A 20,324-nucleotide genomic window follows, 5' to 3' on the forward strand; every position below is an offset into this window, starting at 1 on the left:
AAAGAGTGTCCTCTACATAATATTTTTAAAATGTGACTGAAGGACAAGGTCCTAGCCTTATGCCAATCTTAAATCCATAAAACTTCATTTTCCCATCTGTAAAATGAAGGATCCAACTAGATGACCTCTTTAAACTTTTTAAGTGCTATCACTCCATAATTCTATAAATAAATAGTTTAAACATTGTTCACACATCTTTAACCACTCTCACTAACATTTCAGAGGTTTCATATTGAGGGGAACTGCTTCTTTAAACAACCACAGGGCCCCAAGGGAAATCATGTTTTAGGCAGCAGACCATGATGTAAAATCCACTAGAGCAAAGGTAAATGGGACACATACACACATCTCTCTTTCTCTCTCTCTCTCTCTCTCTCTCTCTCTCTCACAGACACACACACACACACACACACACACCTGTCCCATTAGCAGTAAACTATCTGTCCCCAAACAAGGACAATTATTGAAGTCATCATAATAGGTTACATTCACATGAAATCGATTATTTAAATCATAGAGTACAGCTGCTCTTTATCAACTTTTTTATCTTTGTCAACTTTTCACCAAGTAGTTACAACGTCAAAAGTGGAGGGAGTGCTTTCAAACGGAAGTATGACAGCGGGCTTGAGAAAGTTCTGCTTCCGATTGTGTCCAAAGTATCTTATTCTGTAGGTTCCAGGCTGGGCAGTATCTGGAATATGCCATTGTATCGTTGCATTGCTATGACCCAGTAATCCCTTGTGCCAATAGAAACTGTTGGCAGGAAACAAACAAACAAACCCAATTTTACTCTTAAAAATGTGTGATTAGAAAAGTGTATGATTATTCATTAAATGAATAGGAAGGGAGTACCTACCATAAGCAAGGCACTATGCTAGATATTGAGAGTATAGCAATGAACAAAACAGTAAATACTTCCTAGAAGCAGACCTTTAGGAAACAGCCATTTGTAGAAATATCTTCACTTGTTCTACCTAGCTACTTAAATTCTATCCATCCCAGGTATAGCCTCACCTGATATTCAGAACACAGGATGTCCCCTGCTTTAAAACTGCTATAGCATCCTTTTAGCCCTTGCCATCCTCTGCTTCAACTTGACACTTCTTTTTGCATCTAGATTCATTTGTTCAAAATATATATTTCATTAGCTCATGTGCCAGACTCTATGCTGGAGGTACTGAGAATACCATAGTGAGTGAGACAGATGTGGTCCAAAGTTTCATAGAGTTTATGTTCTACTAGGGCAGAGATAGGAAGAAAGCAAATAAACAAGTAAACCAACAAAGAATTTTAAAATTTATAAGTGAAATGAAGAAAGTAAGACAGAGGGAGCCCTAAGGAGATGTCATTTAAACTGAACCCACACACGTCTAGAGGAAGAATATTCTAGGAATAAGGAAGAGAGAATGCAAAGTGTCTGAAGCAGAAGCAAACTTGGTGCAGCCAAGGAACAGGACACAGGTGAGTAGGATCAGCACAGAGTGAACTGTAGAAGAGTGGCTGAGATGACAAAAACAGATGGAGTCAGATCACATTGGTCCTTGTAGACCAAGGCAGGAAGTTCAGCTACTCTTCCAGATACAGCAAGGTACCATGGGCTAACTAACTGATACTCTCCGTTATGTGGAGGGCAAATCCCCTGGGCAGAGAGGGTGTGCTCAGCATCCTATGTTTCCTCAGTGACAGGTCCAGTGCTTTCAGTAAATAGCTGGTGATACTGCTACTGTTGAACAAGGCTGAAGACTACACATATCCTCCGTGTTGACTGCTATTCTGATTGTGGGCTCTTGAAAACAAATCATCCCTTTTTGTCATCTGTATAACCTTATTTTAACAATAAGTATGTATGTATTACTTGTTTAAAGATTACCTATACCCTAGAGTCCTAAAGATCAGAAGAAAAATTATCAAATAGGCCACAACAAGGTCAAATCTCTATTTTCAGTTAACCATGGGAACCAAACCAACATACAAATAATCACTTAGCTTAAAGTGATTTGAATCAGACACAAATTGCCAAAAATTTTGCCCATGTCCATGCTACTGTCCTGTGGTATGAAGTTTACAGAGTTAGGAATGGAAGCATTTTCTTATTTCAAATATATTTTCAAATCTTCACATTATCTATTCAGCTCGGGTATTTGATAACAAAAAGCACAAAGAGATGTTTCTCTGAGGGAACTCCATAAGCACATTCCTTTCCTCCTTGGGTGAGTAAGAATTAAACACTCAAGCTTCTTGTGTTTTAGTAATTCAAATGAAGAATCATTGACCATATACAAACATGCAATACATGGTAGGTATAGACTCGTTATTTTCCCAGAAGGAATGTTGGGCTCTACAGAGCCATCTCAACACCTTCACCCAGCACCCCTTTCAACCACTTTGCAGGGAGGCTAACCAGCTCTTAGGGGTAATGTCTGTGACCATGGAAAAAGACAAAGCTAACAGATGTTTATAAGAATTGAGGTCATAACCTCATTAGCGTCTAATCTTACAGAAGCACACACCACATTGTTTTGTAGAAAAAGAGGATCAAAATGAAATCTAATAAATCAACTAAATATGGCCAGAAGGCTCCTTGGGAATTTGGTATCATTAATATCATGTACTGAGCCAGTCTTCCCATTTGTCTTCTCTGCATTACTAACCAACTCGTTTCAGGGCTTGAAAAACAAAATACTCAATAAACGTGCTCACCGAGTCTCCCAGGAGGCATCATTATGTATTATCTTCCATGTTGCTGATGTGGCCTCATATTTCTCCACAGTGAGGAAGGTCTGATGGGTCTGAAATGCAATTAATATAACTGATCAGACACTGCATAGTCACAGAAGAAACGTGTTTGTACATTGTACATACCCCATACTCCCCTTTGTTGACCATTGCTAACCTCCCAATATCTGATATGAACGTGTATTAGAATTTCATCCAAATCCTTAGGTGCTCCTCTTAATATTCTATGCAATGTCTTCAGAGTGTTAATTCATCCAGTCTATTAAAAAGCACGGCTTTTCTTTAGAAAACTGAATGAAGCATAATTTTAGAGCTGAGAACAAATTTTGGAAATTAGGGCAAAGAAGAGATGAAATAAAACAAGATTTAGAAAAGGCAGCAAACAGTTTCATGACATGTTTACTGATGTGTATTCCAAGACCTTCTCTATTCACCTCAAGATTTAGATGGGAAAATGGGAAAATTTCCTCATATTTTCATCTCCAGGTAAATGAATTATTAGTAAATATACCTGCCTTAGTGAAAATTGCAAAGGATGCATAAATCTTCCTACTTCTAGGGTGCTGAAAGCGACCCTTATATTTTGTCATAATGGATTCCTAGAAACTCACATCATAAGCAGATTTTATTTTCCCAGTGGAAGAGATATGGGAACATATATATATGTATAAGTGACTCACTCTGTTATAAAGCAGAAACTAACACACCATTGTAAAGCAATTATACCCCAATAAAGATGTTAAAAAAAAAAAAAAAAAGAAAGGAGGCAAAGGAGAGTTCCCTAACTTCTCCAGAACCTCCAAGAGGTATCAGTCAGAGTAAGAAAAAATACAGTATTATCAAAGATATATATATATATATATATATAAAAAAAAATTTCCACATCGGTGGAAATTTATAGTAATTTGTTTTAGGCCAAGAATTCAGCTTCAAATAAAGCATATATTTAAATAACATAATAAATTAAAATATACAAAGGCCATAAATCTCCAATTTTCCTTAAAAATCTTTAGATTATGGCCCTTAAGGGCAGGACTTGTGTCTAATTTACCTTTATCCATCACAGCCCTGTAATTTACAGGTGTTCAAATAAATGCTGAATGGATCACCTACTTATAGCTGGGCCATGGGATTATTTAAAATTCTTCAATTACTCACCTAATGGATTATATTCAATAAAAAAAAGTTTTCATAACCACAGTGACTCTCAAAGAGAACTGTTCGTGGCCATTTAGGGCAGAGTGACACTGGGAAGGCCTTCAATGGAATAGGAGATAGGGTGGAGTAGGACCCACTGTATAGGTCTAGAGTGCAGATCAGAGGACAAGGCTAGGATGCCGAATGTGTGAACTATGTGACCATCCTCTCCCCGCCTCCCAACCTTAATCTTTTCCAGATACACAATTAGTTCATACAGGTTACTTAATCTCTCTAAGCCTCAGTTTATTCACCTGTAAAACAGGGATAATAAAACATAACTCATTGGGCAGTAGGGAGGATTAAATTAGATTCATGTGATGATGTATGTAAAACTTTAGCCTCATACCTGCAAAGAGTAAGCATTCAATAAATAGTGGTGAGGAAGTGATGATTACTAATAATAAAGGGCACCAGAAATTGTTTTATGCCAAGTCCCAGAACATTCTTAGAAATTAATTCTATTCTCATTATAGTGCTTTAAGCAGTTTAGTCTCCTGTTTCTCCATGGCAATAATGATGATAATATTTCTCTACCCTAAGGATGTCAGATTACAGCTAATCCTGCAGTCTTGCTACAACACTTTGATATCTTTAGAAGGTAATGTTGTAAACATGTAAATATTCTGGCATGACTTGACTGCCTAGAGAAGTTATTTCAAACATGTGCATGTTGACTACCCAAGCAGTAGGAAAAATGTCCCCAATATCATATTTGAAAATGTCATATTGTCACGATTTTTATCAAAGGAATAACCATATTTTAATAAACAGAGATGGGAAGGCTCATTTGGAAGAAAGGTATTTTGGATTATAAGTGACAGTGGGCTCTGGGAAGAACAGCTCATAGATAAAGTGAATGCATTCTCCACCCTCTTAAAAAATCTGACCTTGAAATCACTTTCATAAACCCACTTTCTTTTTCCTCTATATATTTCTTTGTTGTTTGAATTTTTACAACTAGAGTGTGTCTGGTTATTGCTTGTGTAGTCATATGAACATTCCAAGGAAGTTACAGAGGAGTAAAATTACTTTACTTTATTCATAGATGTATTATATATACTTTATCATATATACATATATAAATACATATGACAAAAACAAAACGCTATGAAATGATATGTAACAAACTGTCGACAGTGATTACCTCTAAAAATGTTTATGAAAAGAGAGGTATTTTCACATTCTATTTTAAGCACTTCTATACTGTCTGTTTTTACATGGGATCTGTATTTCCTGTGTCATTTTTCAAGATTAATAAATAAATACCATATTAGCGCCAGTAGCAAAAACTACTAGGGAAATGGCCAATGCAAGAAAAAGTAAAGTGCATGGGCCAGGGCTCCAAGCCAGTAGAGCGTCCACCCAGGGACCCATGATCATTCCACAACAGTAGAGGCAGGACCAGAGTCAGGAGTGCAGGAGGAGAGGCGAGGAGGCAAAGATACATGTCACCCTGGGCCTAGGATTGTTGTACCAAATTCAGTAGAGTTTTCAAAGTGGAATATGGAAATAGGAACTGTATTCAAATCTACATCATCTCAAGAGACAATGTCATTCTCTATGCATTGTGCTATATGTGATCCTAAGTAGAACCACTTAAATGTTTCCTGTGGGCTTTGTTCCCAGACTCAACTCTACGTTAACTGTTCTCACAGAAAATTTTCTCACACCTACGAAATAAGATGCAAGGCAAGTTGGAACACTTTACCTTTATTTTGTTAAGCTCCGTAGGGATACTTAAGTAAATGAAAGGCTAAAAAGTGGACTTAAATTTGTAGAAAGAATCATTGACGCTTACCTGGTTCTCTGCTGAATTCTTCGGGTTAGCACCTACAAAGGTAACTTCAACAACTTCTCCCTGAAAATAAAAACTCACTATATGACTTCTAATAAAAGTGTTTTTTGCCATGCTCATATTTGGGCCATTATTTATGAAATGTTTCTAGGAGTTTGGGTACCTGTAGAGATTGTATTCTATTTAATCAAGTGAGTTGTCTTCTGAGAATATTAGAGAAAATACACTTGTAACAATGGACACAGGAATTTGGGGGCAACAAATTACTTCAGAATTTTGGGCCAATGAATTTGCTTTTGGTAGATTCAGATATAGGTGAAGATTTAGAGCTATAGTTCAAATTAGTGACAGCACATTAAAATGGCTTCTTCAGCCTTGGATAACTTCTTACATCTCCCTCCCATACACATCTAGGAAATGGACTGAATTAAATAAGGAAAGCCAAAACTTTCCATGGATGACTTATACTTTGTTGTTGTTATTCTTTTTTTTTTTTTTATACAGCAGGTTCTTATTAGTCAGTCATCCATTTTATATACATCAGTGTATACATGTCAATCCCAATCTCCCAATTCATCACACCACCACCCGCCCTCCACCCCACCGCTTTCCCCCCTTGGTGTCCATACGTTTGTTCTCTACATCTGTGTCTCAATTGCTGCCCTGCAAACTGGTTCATCTGTACCATTTTTCTAGATACCATACATAGGCGTTAATATGCAATATTTGTTTTTCTCTTTCTGACTTACTTCACTCTGTATGACAGTCTCTATATCCATCCATGTCTCTACAAATGACCCAATTTCGTCCCTTTTCATGGCTCAGTAATACTCCATTGTATGTATGTACCACATCTTCTTCATCCATTCATCTGTCGATGGGCATTTAGGTTCCTTCCATGACCTGGCTATTGTAAATATTGCTGCAATGAACACTGGAGTGCATGTGTCTTTTTGAATTATGGTTTTCTCTGGTATATGCCCAGTAGTGGGATTGCTGGATCACATGGTAATTCTATTTTTAGTTTTATAAGGAACCTCGATACTGTTCTCCATAGTGGCTGCATCAATTTGCACTCCCACCAAGAGTGCAAGAGGGTTCCCTTTTGTACACACCCTCTCCAGCATTTGTTGTTTGTACATTTTCTGATGATGCCCATTCTAACTGGTGTGAGGTGATACCTCATTGTAGTTTTGATTTGTAGTTTTGATTTGCATTTCTCTAATAATTAGTGATGTTGAGCAGCTTTTCATGTGCTTCTTGGCCATCTGTATGTCTTCTTTGGAGAAATGTCTATTTAGTTCTTCTGCCCATTTTTGGACTGGGTTCTTATTTTTTAATATTGAGCTGCATGAGCTCTTTATATATTTTGCAGATTAATCCTTTGTCCATTGATTCATTGGGAAATATTTTCTCCCATTCTGAGGGTTGTCTTTTCGTCTTGTTTATGGTTTCCTCTGCTGTGCAAAAGCTTTTAAGTTTCAATAGGTCCCATTTGTTTATTTTTGCTTTTATTTCCATTACTCTAGGAGGTGGATCAAAAAAGATCTTGCTGTGATTTATATCAAAGAGTGTTCTTCCTATGTTTTCCTCTAAGAGTTTTATAGTGTCCAGTCTTATATTTAGGTCTCGAATCCATTTTGAGTTTATTTTTGTGTATGGTGTTAAGGAGTGTTCTGATTTCATTCTTTTACATGTAGCTGTCCAGTTGTCTCAGCACCACTTATTGAAGAGACTGTCTTTTCTCCATTGTATATCCTTACCTCCTTTGTCATAGATTAGTTGACCATAGGTGTGTGGGTTTATCTCTGGGCTTTCTATCCTGTTCCACTGATCTGTATTTCTGTTTTTGTGCCAGTACCATATTGTCTTGATTACGGTAGCTTTGTATTATAGTCTGAAGTCAGGGAGTCTGATTCCTCCAGCTCTGTTTTTTTCCCTCAAGACTGCTTTGGCTATTCGGGGTCTTTTGTGCTCCATACAAATTTTAAGACTTTTTGTTCTAGTTCTGTAAAAAATGCCATTGGTGATTTGATAGGGATTGCATGGAATCTGTAGATTGCTTTGGGAAGTAGAGTCATTTTCACAATACTGATTCTTCCAATCCAAGAACATGGTATATCTCTCCATCTGTTGGTATCATCTTTAATTTCTTTCATCAGTGTCTTATAGTTTTCTGCATACAGGTCTTTTGTCTCCCTAGGTAGGTTTATTCCTAGGTATTTTATTCTTTCTGTTGCAATGGTAAATGGGAGTGTTTCCTTAATTTCTCTTCCAGATTTTTCATCATTGCTGTATAGGAATACAAGAGATTTCTGTGCATTAATTTTGTATCCTGCAACTTTACCAAATGCATTGATTAGCTCTAGTAGTTTTCTGGTGGCATCTTTAGGATTCTCTGTGTATAGTATCATGTCATCTGCAAACAGTGACAGTTTTACTTCTTCTTTTCCAACTTGGACTCCTTTTATTTCTTTTTCTTCTCCGACTGCCGTTCCTAGGACTTCAAAACTACGTTGAATAACAGTGGTGAGAGTGGACATCCTTGTCTTGTTTCTGATCTTAGAGGAAATGCTTTCAGTTTTTCACCATTGAGAATGATGTTTGCTGTGGGCTTGTCATATATGGCCTTTATTATGTTGAGGTGGTTCTCTCTATGCCCACTTTCTGGAGAGTTTTTATCACAAATGGGTGTTGAATTTTGTCAAAAGCTCTTTCTGCATCTATTGAGATGATCATATGGTTTTTCTTCTTCAGTTTGTTAATATGGTGTATCACATTGATTGATTTGCGTATATTGAAGAATCCTTGCATCCCTGGGATAAATCCCACTTGGTCATGGTGTATGATCCTTTTAATGTGTTGTTGGATTCTGTTTGCTAGTATTTTGTTGAGGATTTTTGCATCTATATTCATGAGTGATATCAGTCTGTAATTTTGTTTTTTTATAGTATCTTTGTCTGGTTTTGATATCAGGGTGATGATGGCCTCATAGAATGAGTTTGGGAGTGCTCCGTCCTCTGCAATTTTTTGGAGGAGTTTGAGAAGGATGGGTGTTAGCTCTTCTCTAAATGTTTGATAGAATTCACCTGTGAAGCCATCTGGTCCTGGACTTTTGTTTGCTGGAAGATTTTTATTCAGTTTCAATTTCATTGCTTGTGATTGGTCTGTTCATATTTTCTCTTTATTCCTGGTTCAGTCTTGGAAGGTTATACCTTGCGAAGAATTTGCCCATTTCTTCCAGGTTGTCCATTTTATTGGCATAGAGTTGCTTGTAGTAGTCTCTTAGTATGCTTTGTATTTCTGTGGTGTCTGTTGTAACTTCTCCTTTTTCAATTCTAATTTTATTGATTTGAATTCTCTCCCTCTTTTTCTTGATGAGTCTGGCTAATGGTTTATCAATTTTGTTTATCTTCTCAAAGAACCAGCTTTCAGTTTTATGGATCTTTGCTATTGTTTTCTTTGTTTCTAGTTCATTTATTTCTGCTCTGATCTTTATGATTTCTTTCCTTCTGCTAACTTTGGGTTTTCTTTGTTCTTATTTGTCTAGTTCCTTTAGGTGTAAGGTTAGATTGTTTATTTGGGATTTTTCTTGTTTCTTGCGGTAGGCTTGTATAGCTATAAAATTCCCTCTGAGAACTGATTTTGCTGCATCCCATAGGTTTTGGATCATCGCGTTTTCATTGTCATTTGCCTCTAGGTATTTTTTTATTTCCTCTTTGATTTCTTCAGTGATCTCTTGGTTATTTAGTAACGTATTGTTTAGCTTCCAGGTGTTTCTGTTTTTTTACGTTTTTTTTTTCCTGTAATTGATTTCTAATCTCATAGCATTGTGGTCAGAAAAGATGCGTTATATGATTTCAATTTTCTTAAATTTACTGAGGCTTGATTTGTGACCCAAGATGTGATCTGTCCTGGAGAATGTTCTGTGCACACTTGAGAAGAAAGTGTGGTCTGCTGGTTTTGAATGGAATGTCCTATAAATATCAATTAAATCTGGTCTATTGTGTCATTTAAAGCTTGTGTTTCCTTATTTATTTTCATTTTGGATGATCTGTCCATTGGTGTAAGTGAGGTGTTAAAGTCCCTCACTATTATTGGGTTACTGTTGATTTCCTCTTTTATAGCTGTTAGCAGTTGCCTTATGTATTGAGGTGCTCCTATGCTGGGTGCATATATAGTCATAATTGCTGTATCTTCTGCTTGGATTGATCCCTTGATCATTATGTAGTGTCCTTTCTTGTCTCTTGTAACATTCTTTATTTTAAAGTCTATTTTATCTGATATGAGTATTGCTACTCCAGCTTTCTTCTGATTTCCATTTGCATGGAATATCTTTTTCCAACCCCTTACTTTCAGTCTGAATGTGTCCCTAGGTCTGAAGTGGGTCTCTTGTAGACAGCATATATATGGGTCTTGTTTTTGTATCCATTTAGCAAGCCTGTGTCTTTTGGTTGGAGCATTTAATCCATTCGCATTTAGGGTAGTTATCGATATGTATGTTCTTGTGACCATTTTCTTAAGTGTTTTGGGTTGGTTTTTGTAGGTCGTTTTCTTCTCTTGTGTTTCCCACTTAGAGAAGTTCCTTCAGCATTTGTTGTAGAGCTGGTTTGGTGGTGCTGAATTCTCTTAGCTTTTGCTTGTCTGTTAAGCTTTTGATTTCTCCAACGAATCCGAATGAGATCCTTGGTGGGTAGAGTAATCTTGGTTGTAGGTTCTTCCCTTTCATCACTTTAAGTATACCATGCCACTCCCTTCTGGCTTGTAGAGTTTCTGCTGAGAAATCAGCTGTTAACCTTATGGGAGTTCCCTTGTATGTAATTTGTCGTTTGGCCCTTGCTGCTTTCAATAATTTTTCTTTGTCTTTAATTTTTGCCAATTGGATTACTATGTGTCTCGGCGTGTTTCTCCTTGGGTTTATCCTGTATGGGACGCTCTGGGCTTCCTGGACTTGGGTGGCTATTTCCTTTCCCATTTTAGGGAAGTTTTTGACTATACTTTCTTCAAATATTTTCTCAGGTCCTTTCCTCTCTCTCTTCTCCTTCTGTGGCCCCTATAATGTGAATGTTGGTGAGTTGAATGTTGTCCCAGAGGTCTCTTAGGCTGTCTTCATTTCTTTTCATTCTTTTTTCTTTATTCTGTTCCGCAGCAGTAAATTCCACCATTCTGTCTTCCAGGTCACTTATACGTTCTTCTGCTTCAGTTATCCCGCTATTGATTCCTTCTAGTGTAGTTTTCATTTCAATTATTGTATTGTTCATCTCTGTTTGTTTGTTTTTTAAATCTTCTAGATCTTTCTTAAACATTTCTTGCATCTTCTCGATCTTTGCCTCCATACTTTTTCCGAGGTCCTGTATCATCTTCACTATCATTATTCTGAATCCTTTTTCTGGAAGGTTGCCTATCTCCAGTTCATTTAGTTGTTTTTCTGGGGTTTTATCTTGTTCCTTCATCTGGTACATAGCCCTCTGCCTTTTCATCTTGTATATCTTTCTGTGAATGTGGTTTTTTTGGATGACTTATACTTGCACATACACTTACATATAAAAGATACAAGATGGATTGACAAGGTGTGTATTTAACTTTTCTCCTGACATAACTAAAAAAACTGGACAAATATGTATTAAAGAATGGTTTTAAAGACAGTAGGCATGAAAACAGTGATCCTTGAGTGACAGAAAATGAAAAAGATGAGCCCTACAATTGCCTCAGTTTTATGCCTTCAGAGAGTTTACAAGCCACAGCATATGGAGGCAGAATCAAGCAGCGCTAGGCAGTCTATGTAAGTTAAGGAATAGATGTGGGAGTCCAAGACAACCAAGTGGTCTTGAGTTCACAGGGTAGAGTAACAGAGGAAAGAGAGGACCATAGAAAGGAGAGGTACACAGAGAGAGAACTCTGGAGATTTGCAGAAGGCTCCCTTCAACTCTGCATGCATGTAAGGAAAGTACCTGAACCTAGGAAAAGAATCATTTAAAAGAAATAGAGAGAAAATCCCAGGCTCATAGAGAACTGTGAAAAGTTCCTGTTCCCACCAGCCAGAATGGGAAAACTCATAATTCAAAAGAATTCTACCTTAAGTGCATGGTAGAGAGATTTTCCCTAGAATAAAAGCAGCTCTGCCTAAAAACTTACAAAGACCCACCCAAATCAAACTCTTCCCAAATAATTCAATAACACCCCAAAACAAAGTTCAAAAATATTTACAGGAATAGGAGAACATCTAACACCTAACAAGATAAAAATTCACAATGTCTGACATCTAAATTATCAAGCATATAAAGGAAAGAAAAGCTCTTCTCATAATGAGAAAGCTCTCAATCAAAACTGACCCGTAAATGAATTAGATGACAGAATTAGTAGACAAGGACACTAAAACAGTTCTTATAACTATTCTGTGTGTTCAAAAATCTAGCAGAAAGAATGAACATGTTAAGTAGACATGTGGAAGGTTTTTATTTAAAATGACCTAATCCAAACCCCTAGAGATGAAAACTATAGTATCTATAAAGAAAATACACTAGATGGAATTATCAAATTAAACACTGCAGAAGAAAAGATTACTGAATTTGAAGACACAGCAATAAAAACTATACAGAATTAAAAAGGGGAAAAGACTGGAAAAAAATGAACAGAGCAGCAGTGAGCTGTGGAACAACTTCAAGCCGCCTAATATATAGGTAATTGCAGTCCCCAAAGGATAGAAGAGAGGAAGAAATTCAGAAAAAAAAAAAATGAATAAATAATGGCCAAAATTCTCCAAATTTGCTGAAAACTCTAAGCCCACAAATCCAAGAAGCTCAATGAACCCCAAGCACAAGAAACATAAAAAAAAATGACATCAAGGATCCTTAAAATCAAATTGCTGGAAACTAGAAATAAAAAGAAAAAAATTCTAAAAACAAGAGGAAAAAAAAGACACATTACACAGAGTAGAACATACATAAGGATGACGGCAGATTTTTTTTTCTCACTGAAAACAATGCAAACCAGAAGACAGTACAGCAAAATCTTAAGGTCTTAACAGAAAAAACTGCTAACCAAGAATTCCATAAACAGTAAAAATATTCTTAAAAATGAAAATGATAGTAAAATAAAGACATTTTCAAACATATAGAAGAAGAAAGAAAAATGTTAAAAGATGTCCTTCAGGCAAACCGAAAATGACACTAAATGGAAATTTGGATCTACAAAAAGAAATGAAGGGCCAGTTGTTAATGTGTGAGTTAATAAAATATTTTTCTATTATTATTTCTCTTTAAAAAAAAAATCTACTGTTTAAAAATAACAACAATCCATGATGGAGTTGATAAATCATATAAAAGTAAAATATATGACAGTAACACAAAGACCAGAAAAAGATCAATGGAATAAAACCACTGGCCAGAATGATCAAGAGATAAAAATCGAACAGAAGGCTCAAATTATCAGTACCAGGAATAAAACAGGGGACATCAATACAGATTCTACAGATATGTAAAAGATAATAAGGAAAAATTGGTAATGACTTGGGCTTCCCTGGTGGCGCAGTGGTTGAGAGTCCGCCTGCCGATGCAGGGGACACGGGTTTGTGCCCTGGTCTGGGAAGATCCCATGTGCCGCGGAGCGGCTGGGCCCGTGAGCCATGGCCACTGGGCCTGCGCGTCCGGAGCCTGTGCTCCGCAACGGGAGAGGCCACAACAGTGAGAGGCCCGCGTACTGCAAAAAAAAAAAAAAAAAAAAAAAAATTGGTAATGACTTTACACCTACAAATTCAAATAACTTAGATGAAATGAAATGGACAAATTCCTTGAGATATAGAAACTACTAAAGATCATTCAAGAAGAAGTAAATGGCCTTAATAGTGAAAATTTACCAAACTGTACACTTTAAATATGTAGTTTATTGTATGTTAATAATACATCAATAAAAATATTTTTTAAAATAACAAACTAACAAACAAATAAGTCTTCACATGACTTACTATGGCACACAAGACCTTTTACAGGTAATTTCCCACCTGCTGCTCCACCTTAGGCCCTCTATAGTCCATAAACCTAGAGGCGGTATGTCTTGACAGGCTCTGTGAACTCCTATTCATCCTCCAAGACCTAGCTCATATTAAAAACATTTTTTAACAAAAACAGTCCATGGATTCATAATCAATGATGACCATCTAAACTGAGATGTGCTGTTCAATTATTTACTTTACTGTTAACTCCCCTGAATAACTAGCATTAATTTATTTTTTCTAACTTTCTTCATTTTCACCAGTGATATTATCAAATTAGCCAGTCTCACAAATGGTTAGCAAAATGTTTCAACAACAATTAAAATTTTCTGCAAAAATCAGTATATTCTTTATATAGAGCAATCAGCCCTGCAGCCAATATCATGGTTCACTTAAAAAAAAAAAATTTGTATCCAGTTAGCCAAATTTTCCTAATCCTTAAAAGCGCTCTTGTCCTTGATTTTTCTTCTTACCATCACAATTTCCTGTTTAGTCACACTCACCTTAACTATGAGAGACAACCCCACTACAAATATAATGTACCAATTCAAACAGTAGTGGTATAGAACAGACGTTTCTGACATTAAAGAGTGAGGAGGTCAGTAGGTCCCCTCCCTAAAAAGCAACTATATATATCTAGACAACACTGTCAAAAATAACCATTTTTCAATTTTATTTTACCTCTTGAAATACAGTTGATTTACAATGTCATGTTAGTTTCTGGTGTACAGTGATTCAGTTATATACTTTTTTCATATTCTTTTCCATTATAGGTTATTATAGCTTATTACAAGATATTGAATATAGTTCCCTGTGCAACAGTAGGACCCTGTTGTTTATCTATTTTCTATATGGTAGTTTGTATCTGCTAATCACAAACTCCTAATTTATTCCCTCCCCACTTTCCCCTTTAGTAACCAAAAGTTTATTTTCTCTGTCTGTATGTTTCTCTTTTGTAAATAATTTCATTTGTATCATATTTTATATTCCACATATCAGTGACAGCATATGATATTTGTCTTTCTCTTTCTGACTTACTTCACTTAGTATGATAATCTCTAGGTCCATCCATGTTGCTGCAAATGGCATTGTTTCGTTCTTTTTTATGGATGAGTAGTATCTATTGTATATTATATAATACCACATCTTCTTTATTCATCCATCTGTCAGTGGACATTTAGTTTGCTTCCATTCCATACCTTGGCTATTGTAAATAGTGCTGCTATGAACACTGGGGTGCCTATATCTTTTTAGAGTTTTCTCTGGATATATGTCCAGGAGTGGGATTGCTGGATCATATGTAACTCTAAAAATAACCATTTTAGCACTTCAATTATCAACCAAAAGCTGAGAAATGTTTATTCATTAAAACTACTAAACTTAGTGGTAAGCACAGTGCAAGTTTTTGGTGCTCTTACCAGGGTTGCTCTCATCCTCTGTAGTACTATATATTTCAACCAGAGCAGGGAAGGCCATAAAATCAACAGCTTTTCTGCTGCTGCCAGAAGGAACTTACTTAATTTGGAACATAGCCATTTAAAGTGGTGATCTAAGTGGAAGGCAAACATTGAGGGATAGTGGCTAGACTGGTAATTGGTGATTTAATAGTTTGTGGGGAAGATAACTGTCATGTCATGTCATGGTTTTTTTTTTTTTTTTTTTTTCTTGCGTTATGCGGGCCTCTCACTGTTGTGGCCTCTCCCATTTGCGGAGCACAGGCTCCGGACGCGCAGGCTCAGCGGCCATGGCCCACGGGCCCAGCCGCTCCGCGGCACGTGGGATCCTCCCGGACCGGGGCACAACCCCGCGTCCCCTGCATCGGCAGGCGGACCCCCAAGCACTGCGCCGCCAGGGAAGCCCCATGTCATGGTTTTAATAAGCTCTTATCCTATCCTGGACTAATCAGAGGCTATGATCATACACAGAGAACAGAGCAGGCCCAAACCACTCATATATCCCCAGCTAATGTCTGGATGTATGTGCAGACCCCGGTAGAAATTAATTTGGGGAAAACTGAAAATGGTCTGAAGTTTCAATGCATACCCAAGCCCACACAGTTCCATCAGCAGAGACTGAAATTCTTACTCCTTGAGCCACCTAAACACAAACTCTGACCAACATCCAGCTGAACATTAAGTTCTGTAATCACAGAAGCAACACTTGAGAGCGAGACTTAAAATCAAGTATAAAAAACTGAGCAAACATATAGCAGCCATACATTGTAAGAGAGACAGACTTTACTAATTAGTCCAGTCAAGTTTTAAATGAGCAAACAAATAAACAAAAATAACAACTCTGGGGTGGGGAAGTGAAGCTAGTATCCAGAGTTGCTACAATATATCAACAAACATGCAGTATTCAAACAAAAACAACAACGAAATGAGATATGCATACAAGAAAGTATCACCCATACTAGGGGGAAAAAAGAAACAATCAAAACTGCCTCTCTCTGTCCCCAGATGTTAGATTTAGCAAAGACTTCAAAGGATTTGTTATTAAAATGTTCTAAGAACTAATATAAATCAGGTTTAAAGAACTAAAGGAAAGTATAATGATAATGATTTAACAAATAGAGACACAGTGAAGAGAATTTTCTGGAGTTGAAAATCACAACAACTGAAATGAAAAATTCACTAGAGGGATTTCACAGCAAATGTGAGATGACAGAAGAAAGAATAAGTGAACTAGAATTTATCAATATAAATTATCCTATATGAAGAATAGAGAGGGAAAGAAAAATTGAAGTAAAATTAACAGAGCCTCAGAAACATGTGGGATGACACCGAGTATATTGACATTCACAAAACAGAAGTTCCAAAACTAGAAGAAAGAGAGAAAAGAACAAAAAACTTTTTGAAGGAATAATGGCTGAAAACTTCCCAGATTTGATGAATGTTACCTTATAGATCCAAGGAACTCAACAAATTCCAAGTAGGATAATCACAAAGTGATTCACATTTAGATATATTGTAGCAAACTAGTGGTAGACATAGACAAAAAGAAAATTTTGAAAGCAGCAAAAGTGATTCATTTCTTACAGAGAAATTACAATAAAATTAACAATTGACTTTTCATTAGAGAGTGAAGTACAGAAAGTTAACAGGATAACATATTCAATGTAATAAAAGAAAAAAAATTTTCAATCAAGAATGCAGCAAAACCATTCTTCAAAGATAAGATAAATCCATTCCAGATAAACAAAGGCTGAGAGAATTTGTTGTTAGTATAACTGTCTTACAAGAAATACTAAAGGAAGTCCTTCCAGCTGAAAGAAAATGATGCTAATACAAATTCTTAAAAAGAAATAAAGAGTACCAGAACTGGTAAATATGTAGGTAAATAAAAATTTTCTATAAATATACTTTTTTTTTTTTTTTTTTTTTTTGCGGTCCCCGGGCCTCTCACTGTTGTGGCCTCTCCCGTTGTGGAGCACAGGCTCCGGATGCGCAGGCTCAGTGGCCATGGCTCCTGGGCCCAGCCGCTCCGCGGCATGTGGGATCTCCCCGGACCGGGGCACGAACCCGTGTCCCCTGCATCGGCAGGCGGACTCTCAACCACTGCGCCACCAGGGAAGCCCTCAACACCTTTTCCTCATAAAAACTCTCAACAAACTAGACATAGAAGGGAATTTTTTTTAACCTGATAAAGGGCATCTACAAAAATTCTAAAGAAAACATTATACTTAATGACTGAATACTTTTCCTCCTAAGATTAGAAACAAGATAAGGATGCCCAGTCTTACAACTTCTTTTCAACATTGCATTGGAGACTCTAGCCAGTGTAATAAGGAAACAAAAGGCATCCATAAAAGAAATTCAAAAAGGAATAAGTAAACCTGTTTTTATCCACAGATGACATACTATACATAGACATTTCTAAGGAATCCACACCAAAAATATCTATTGGAACTAATAAATGATTTAGCAAAGTTGCAAGACACAAGATCTATATGAAATAGTAGTGGTAGAAATCCTGCTTCATTTCTATGTGCTTTTTCTATCCTAGACATATCACAGACAACTTTTCCATGCTACAATGAATGGTTTCAGGACTATCCCTTTAAAAAGAAAAGGAATAATTTGAATTTTAGAAATTCAATTTTCCACAATTACCAACTGAAAAATAAATACTTCCCCATTTTCATGTTTTCAGAGCCTCTGCAGAGATAAGAACAATTTTCTAAATTATTGCTAACAGCTGGTCCGAGGCATGATTCGAGGCAGGTGGTGACATTAAACAACATCTGTTCCCCCATCCCCACACAGTCTTCTGAAGGATCCCAAGACCTCTTTGTGAGTCTTACCACTCTGTATTTAGGGTTGGCTGGCTGCAGGACATCCCCAAAAGTTGTGCCTACAGGCGCTCTATCAACAGTATTAGGGATCAATGGGGCCATCAGGTTTTTGAAAAATGGAGGCTCTGGACCGCTGCTCAGATTGGCTACTGTATCCTAGAACAGAGAGCATTTGCTTAAGAAGCATACAATGTAGAGTCAAGACCCTTCCCCCCAGATCCCCCAAAATGCCTTCATTAAAGCAAACACACACTCACTTTCCCACTCCCTCTCCCTCTTCCCAAGAGCTAACAACTGTAACAAAATGCGAGGGGAACTCTGCTGAAATAGGAGCCTAGAGGTCCATAATTTAAACTTTTGTGACTAGAAGAAAGTGTCAGTCACAGGTAACATTTTCACTCCCCTAGGCAGTATAATCTAGAGTGTAAGCTAGGAATCATGCTCCACGAGTTTAGATTCTGGGACAGCCATTCTTTAACTGTATGACCCTGGACAGAAACACATGATAAGCCTCTGTAACATGACACTGTAATTATTCTTTTAAGGTTTAAAAAGTGTTGCGTCTCTCTTATCCAAAGTCACTACCAAGTTTTTTCCTAAATCCTTCTCTGTGCTCATTAAAGAATATAATAAATATATTTTTAATTTAAAAGTTAAGATCAGCCTGTATCATGACTGGTTTAATCTATACTTTCCACAAAATTTGCCACCTTTAATAGTGTCACCAAAATTCTAATCTCAAATTTTAAATAGTCCTCATATGGATCTGGTGTACTTTAATCCTTGCTTTATATATTTAATCTTGACAGCAGCCACATAACCTACTTGTTATCATTCTCATTTTGCAAATAGGAAGATAGGCTTGCAGATACTCAGTGGTTTTTTTTTTTTTCAAGATCACATAGATATTCTTAGACACTGAACTGTAAAGTTCTGAAACACATTTCCACAAAATGAATCACACTTTTCTTCCTAAATATCACTATAAAATTTGATGACTCTACTTCCATGGGAAGAGCTATAAACCTGTAATTGCATGAAAGTTAAACAGTGGTTATCTCTAGAGATGGGTTAGAGGTTTATACTTTTCTGTATAATCTGAATATTCTACAAATAGTCAGCTTTTATGATGAAAAATAAAAATAGTTCTGTTTTTAAAAAAAGTATCAGACCTAAAATTGAAAAGAATATTATGATAAAACAATAACCTGATAATTAAAATATATCTGAAGTAAATACCTTGTACTGAAACTTCAAACACACAGTCAATAACTAATTAGATGGAGACATATGAAATTGCCCATATTTTACTATTTTGACCTAGAGAAACAGCAGTTTTGTTTCAATTTAATATATCCAAGCTCTTTCTTTGAAAGGGCTTTATTGTCTTTGCTATGCCATCATTGCCTCACAGCCTTTATTGGGGCTTATGTGGTATTGTACAAGGGTCCATTTATCACATTAAAATCCTTATCCTGCTTATTGACTAATCTTTTGACACCAGAGTGAAGCTTCATACATAAACTATATTCCAGAGGGAAGATTTACACAAGTGGAGTTCCTTTAAGTAAACTTATTTAGGTGTACAGATTTTAGGTAGATACAATGTGTGTGTACATTCCAAGACACTGTTGTACTCTATCAAATCTAAGGCTCTATTGATTATAATAACTATTATTATTTTTGAACCACCAAGAAAGTGAACATGCTACTAACTATAATTGTAAGATTCCTTTGATTGGAAGATATTGAGTTGGCCAAAAAGTTTCTTCAGTTTTGGGTAAAAATAAAAGACAGTTTTCATTTTCACCAAGAACTTTATCAAACAATGTATTCATTAACCGAATGAACTTTTTGGCCAATCCAATACATCCCAATTTCAGAGATGTTATAATATGGAAAATGGGCATCTCAGAACTGATAAACCACTCAATTCAGGAAGCAACTGGAGAGAAACTGACCAAAATTAGAGAGCACTGGTTCAACTCAGTTATAGTAAAGCCTGATCACTTCTCATCTCTGAACCTATTTGCTCATCTGAAAAACAGGGAAAAATACTTCCATACTTCACATGCTGATTGGGAGGATAATGCGTATGAAAAAAGTGGTCACTACCAAAAGATGTTAACTGACTCTGAATTTATTTTACCAGTTTCACTTCTTAGAGATACCTCTTAGCTACAAAATTTTTAAATATAAAGATTTTCAAAGAAACTGAACACTCAAAGCTAAGGTCTTTTTTGCTTCCCTCTGCATCTCCCCACCCCTGAGACACACAAACATACAATTTTTTTTTTTTTTTTTTTTTG

At 36.4% G+C, this 20,324-nt stretch overlaps 1 protein-coding gene across 1 annotated transcript in view; it reads right to left on the reverse strand.

The window, feature by feature from the left end:
• Positions 1-560: 560 nt before the first annotated feature.
• ASAH2 (N-acylsphingosine amidohydrolase 2) overlaps positions 561-20,324 on the reverse strand; it is a 77,620-nt gene continuing 57,856 nt past the window's right edge. Inside the window, exons 17-20 of the mRNA XM_007470294.1 lie at positions 18,025-18,171; positions 5,735-5,794; positions 2,701-2,789; positions 561-753 (exon numbers count right to left, since the gene is read on the reverse strand). Of these exons, the coding sequence (XP_007470356.1) occupies positions 561-753; positions 2,701-2,789; positions 5,735-5,794; positions 18,025-18,171 (489 nt within the window). The remainder of the gene's footprint in view (positions 754-2,700; positions 2,790-5,734; positions 5,795-18,024; positions 18,172-20,324) is intronic.

Source organism: Lipotes vexillifer, unplaced genomic scaffold (genome assembly GCF_000442215.2).
Source record: "Lipotes vexillifer unplaced genomic scaffold, Lipotes_vexillifer_v1.1 scaffold690, whole genome shotgun sequence".
Lineage (NCBI taxonomy): Eukaryota > Metazoa > Chordata > Mammalia > Artiodactyla > Lipotidae > Lipotes > Lipotes vexillifer.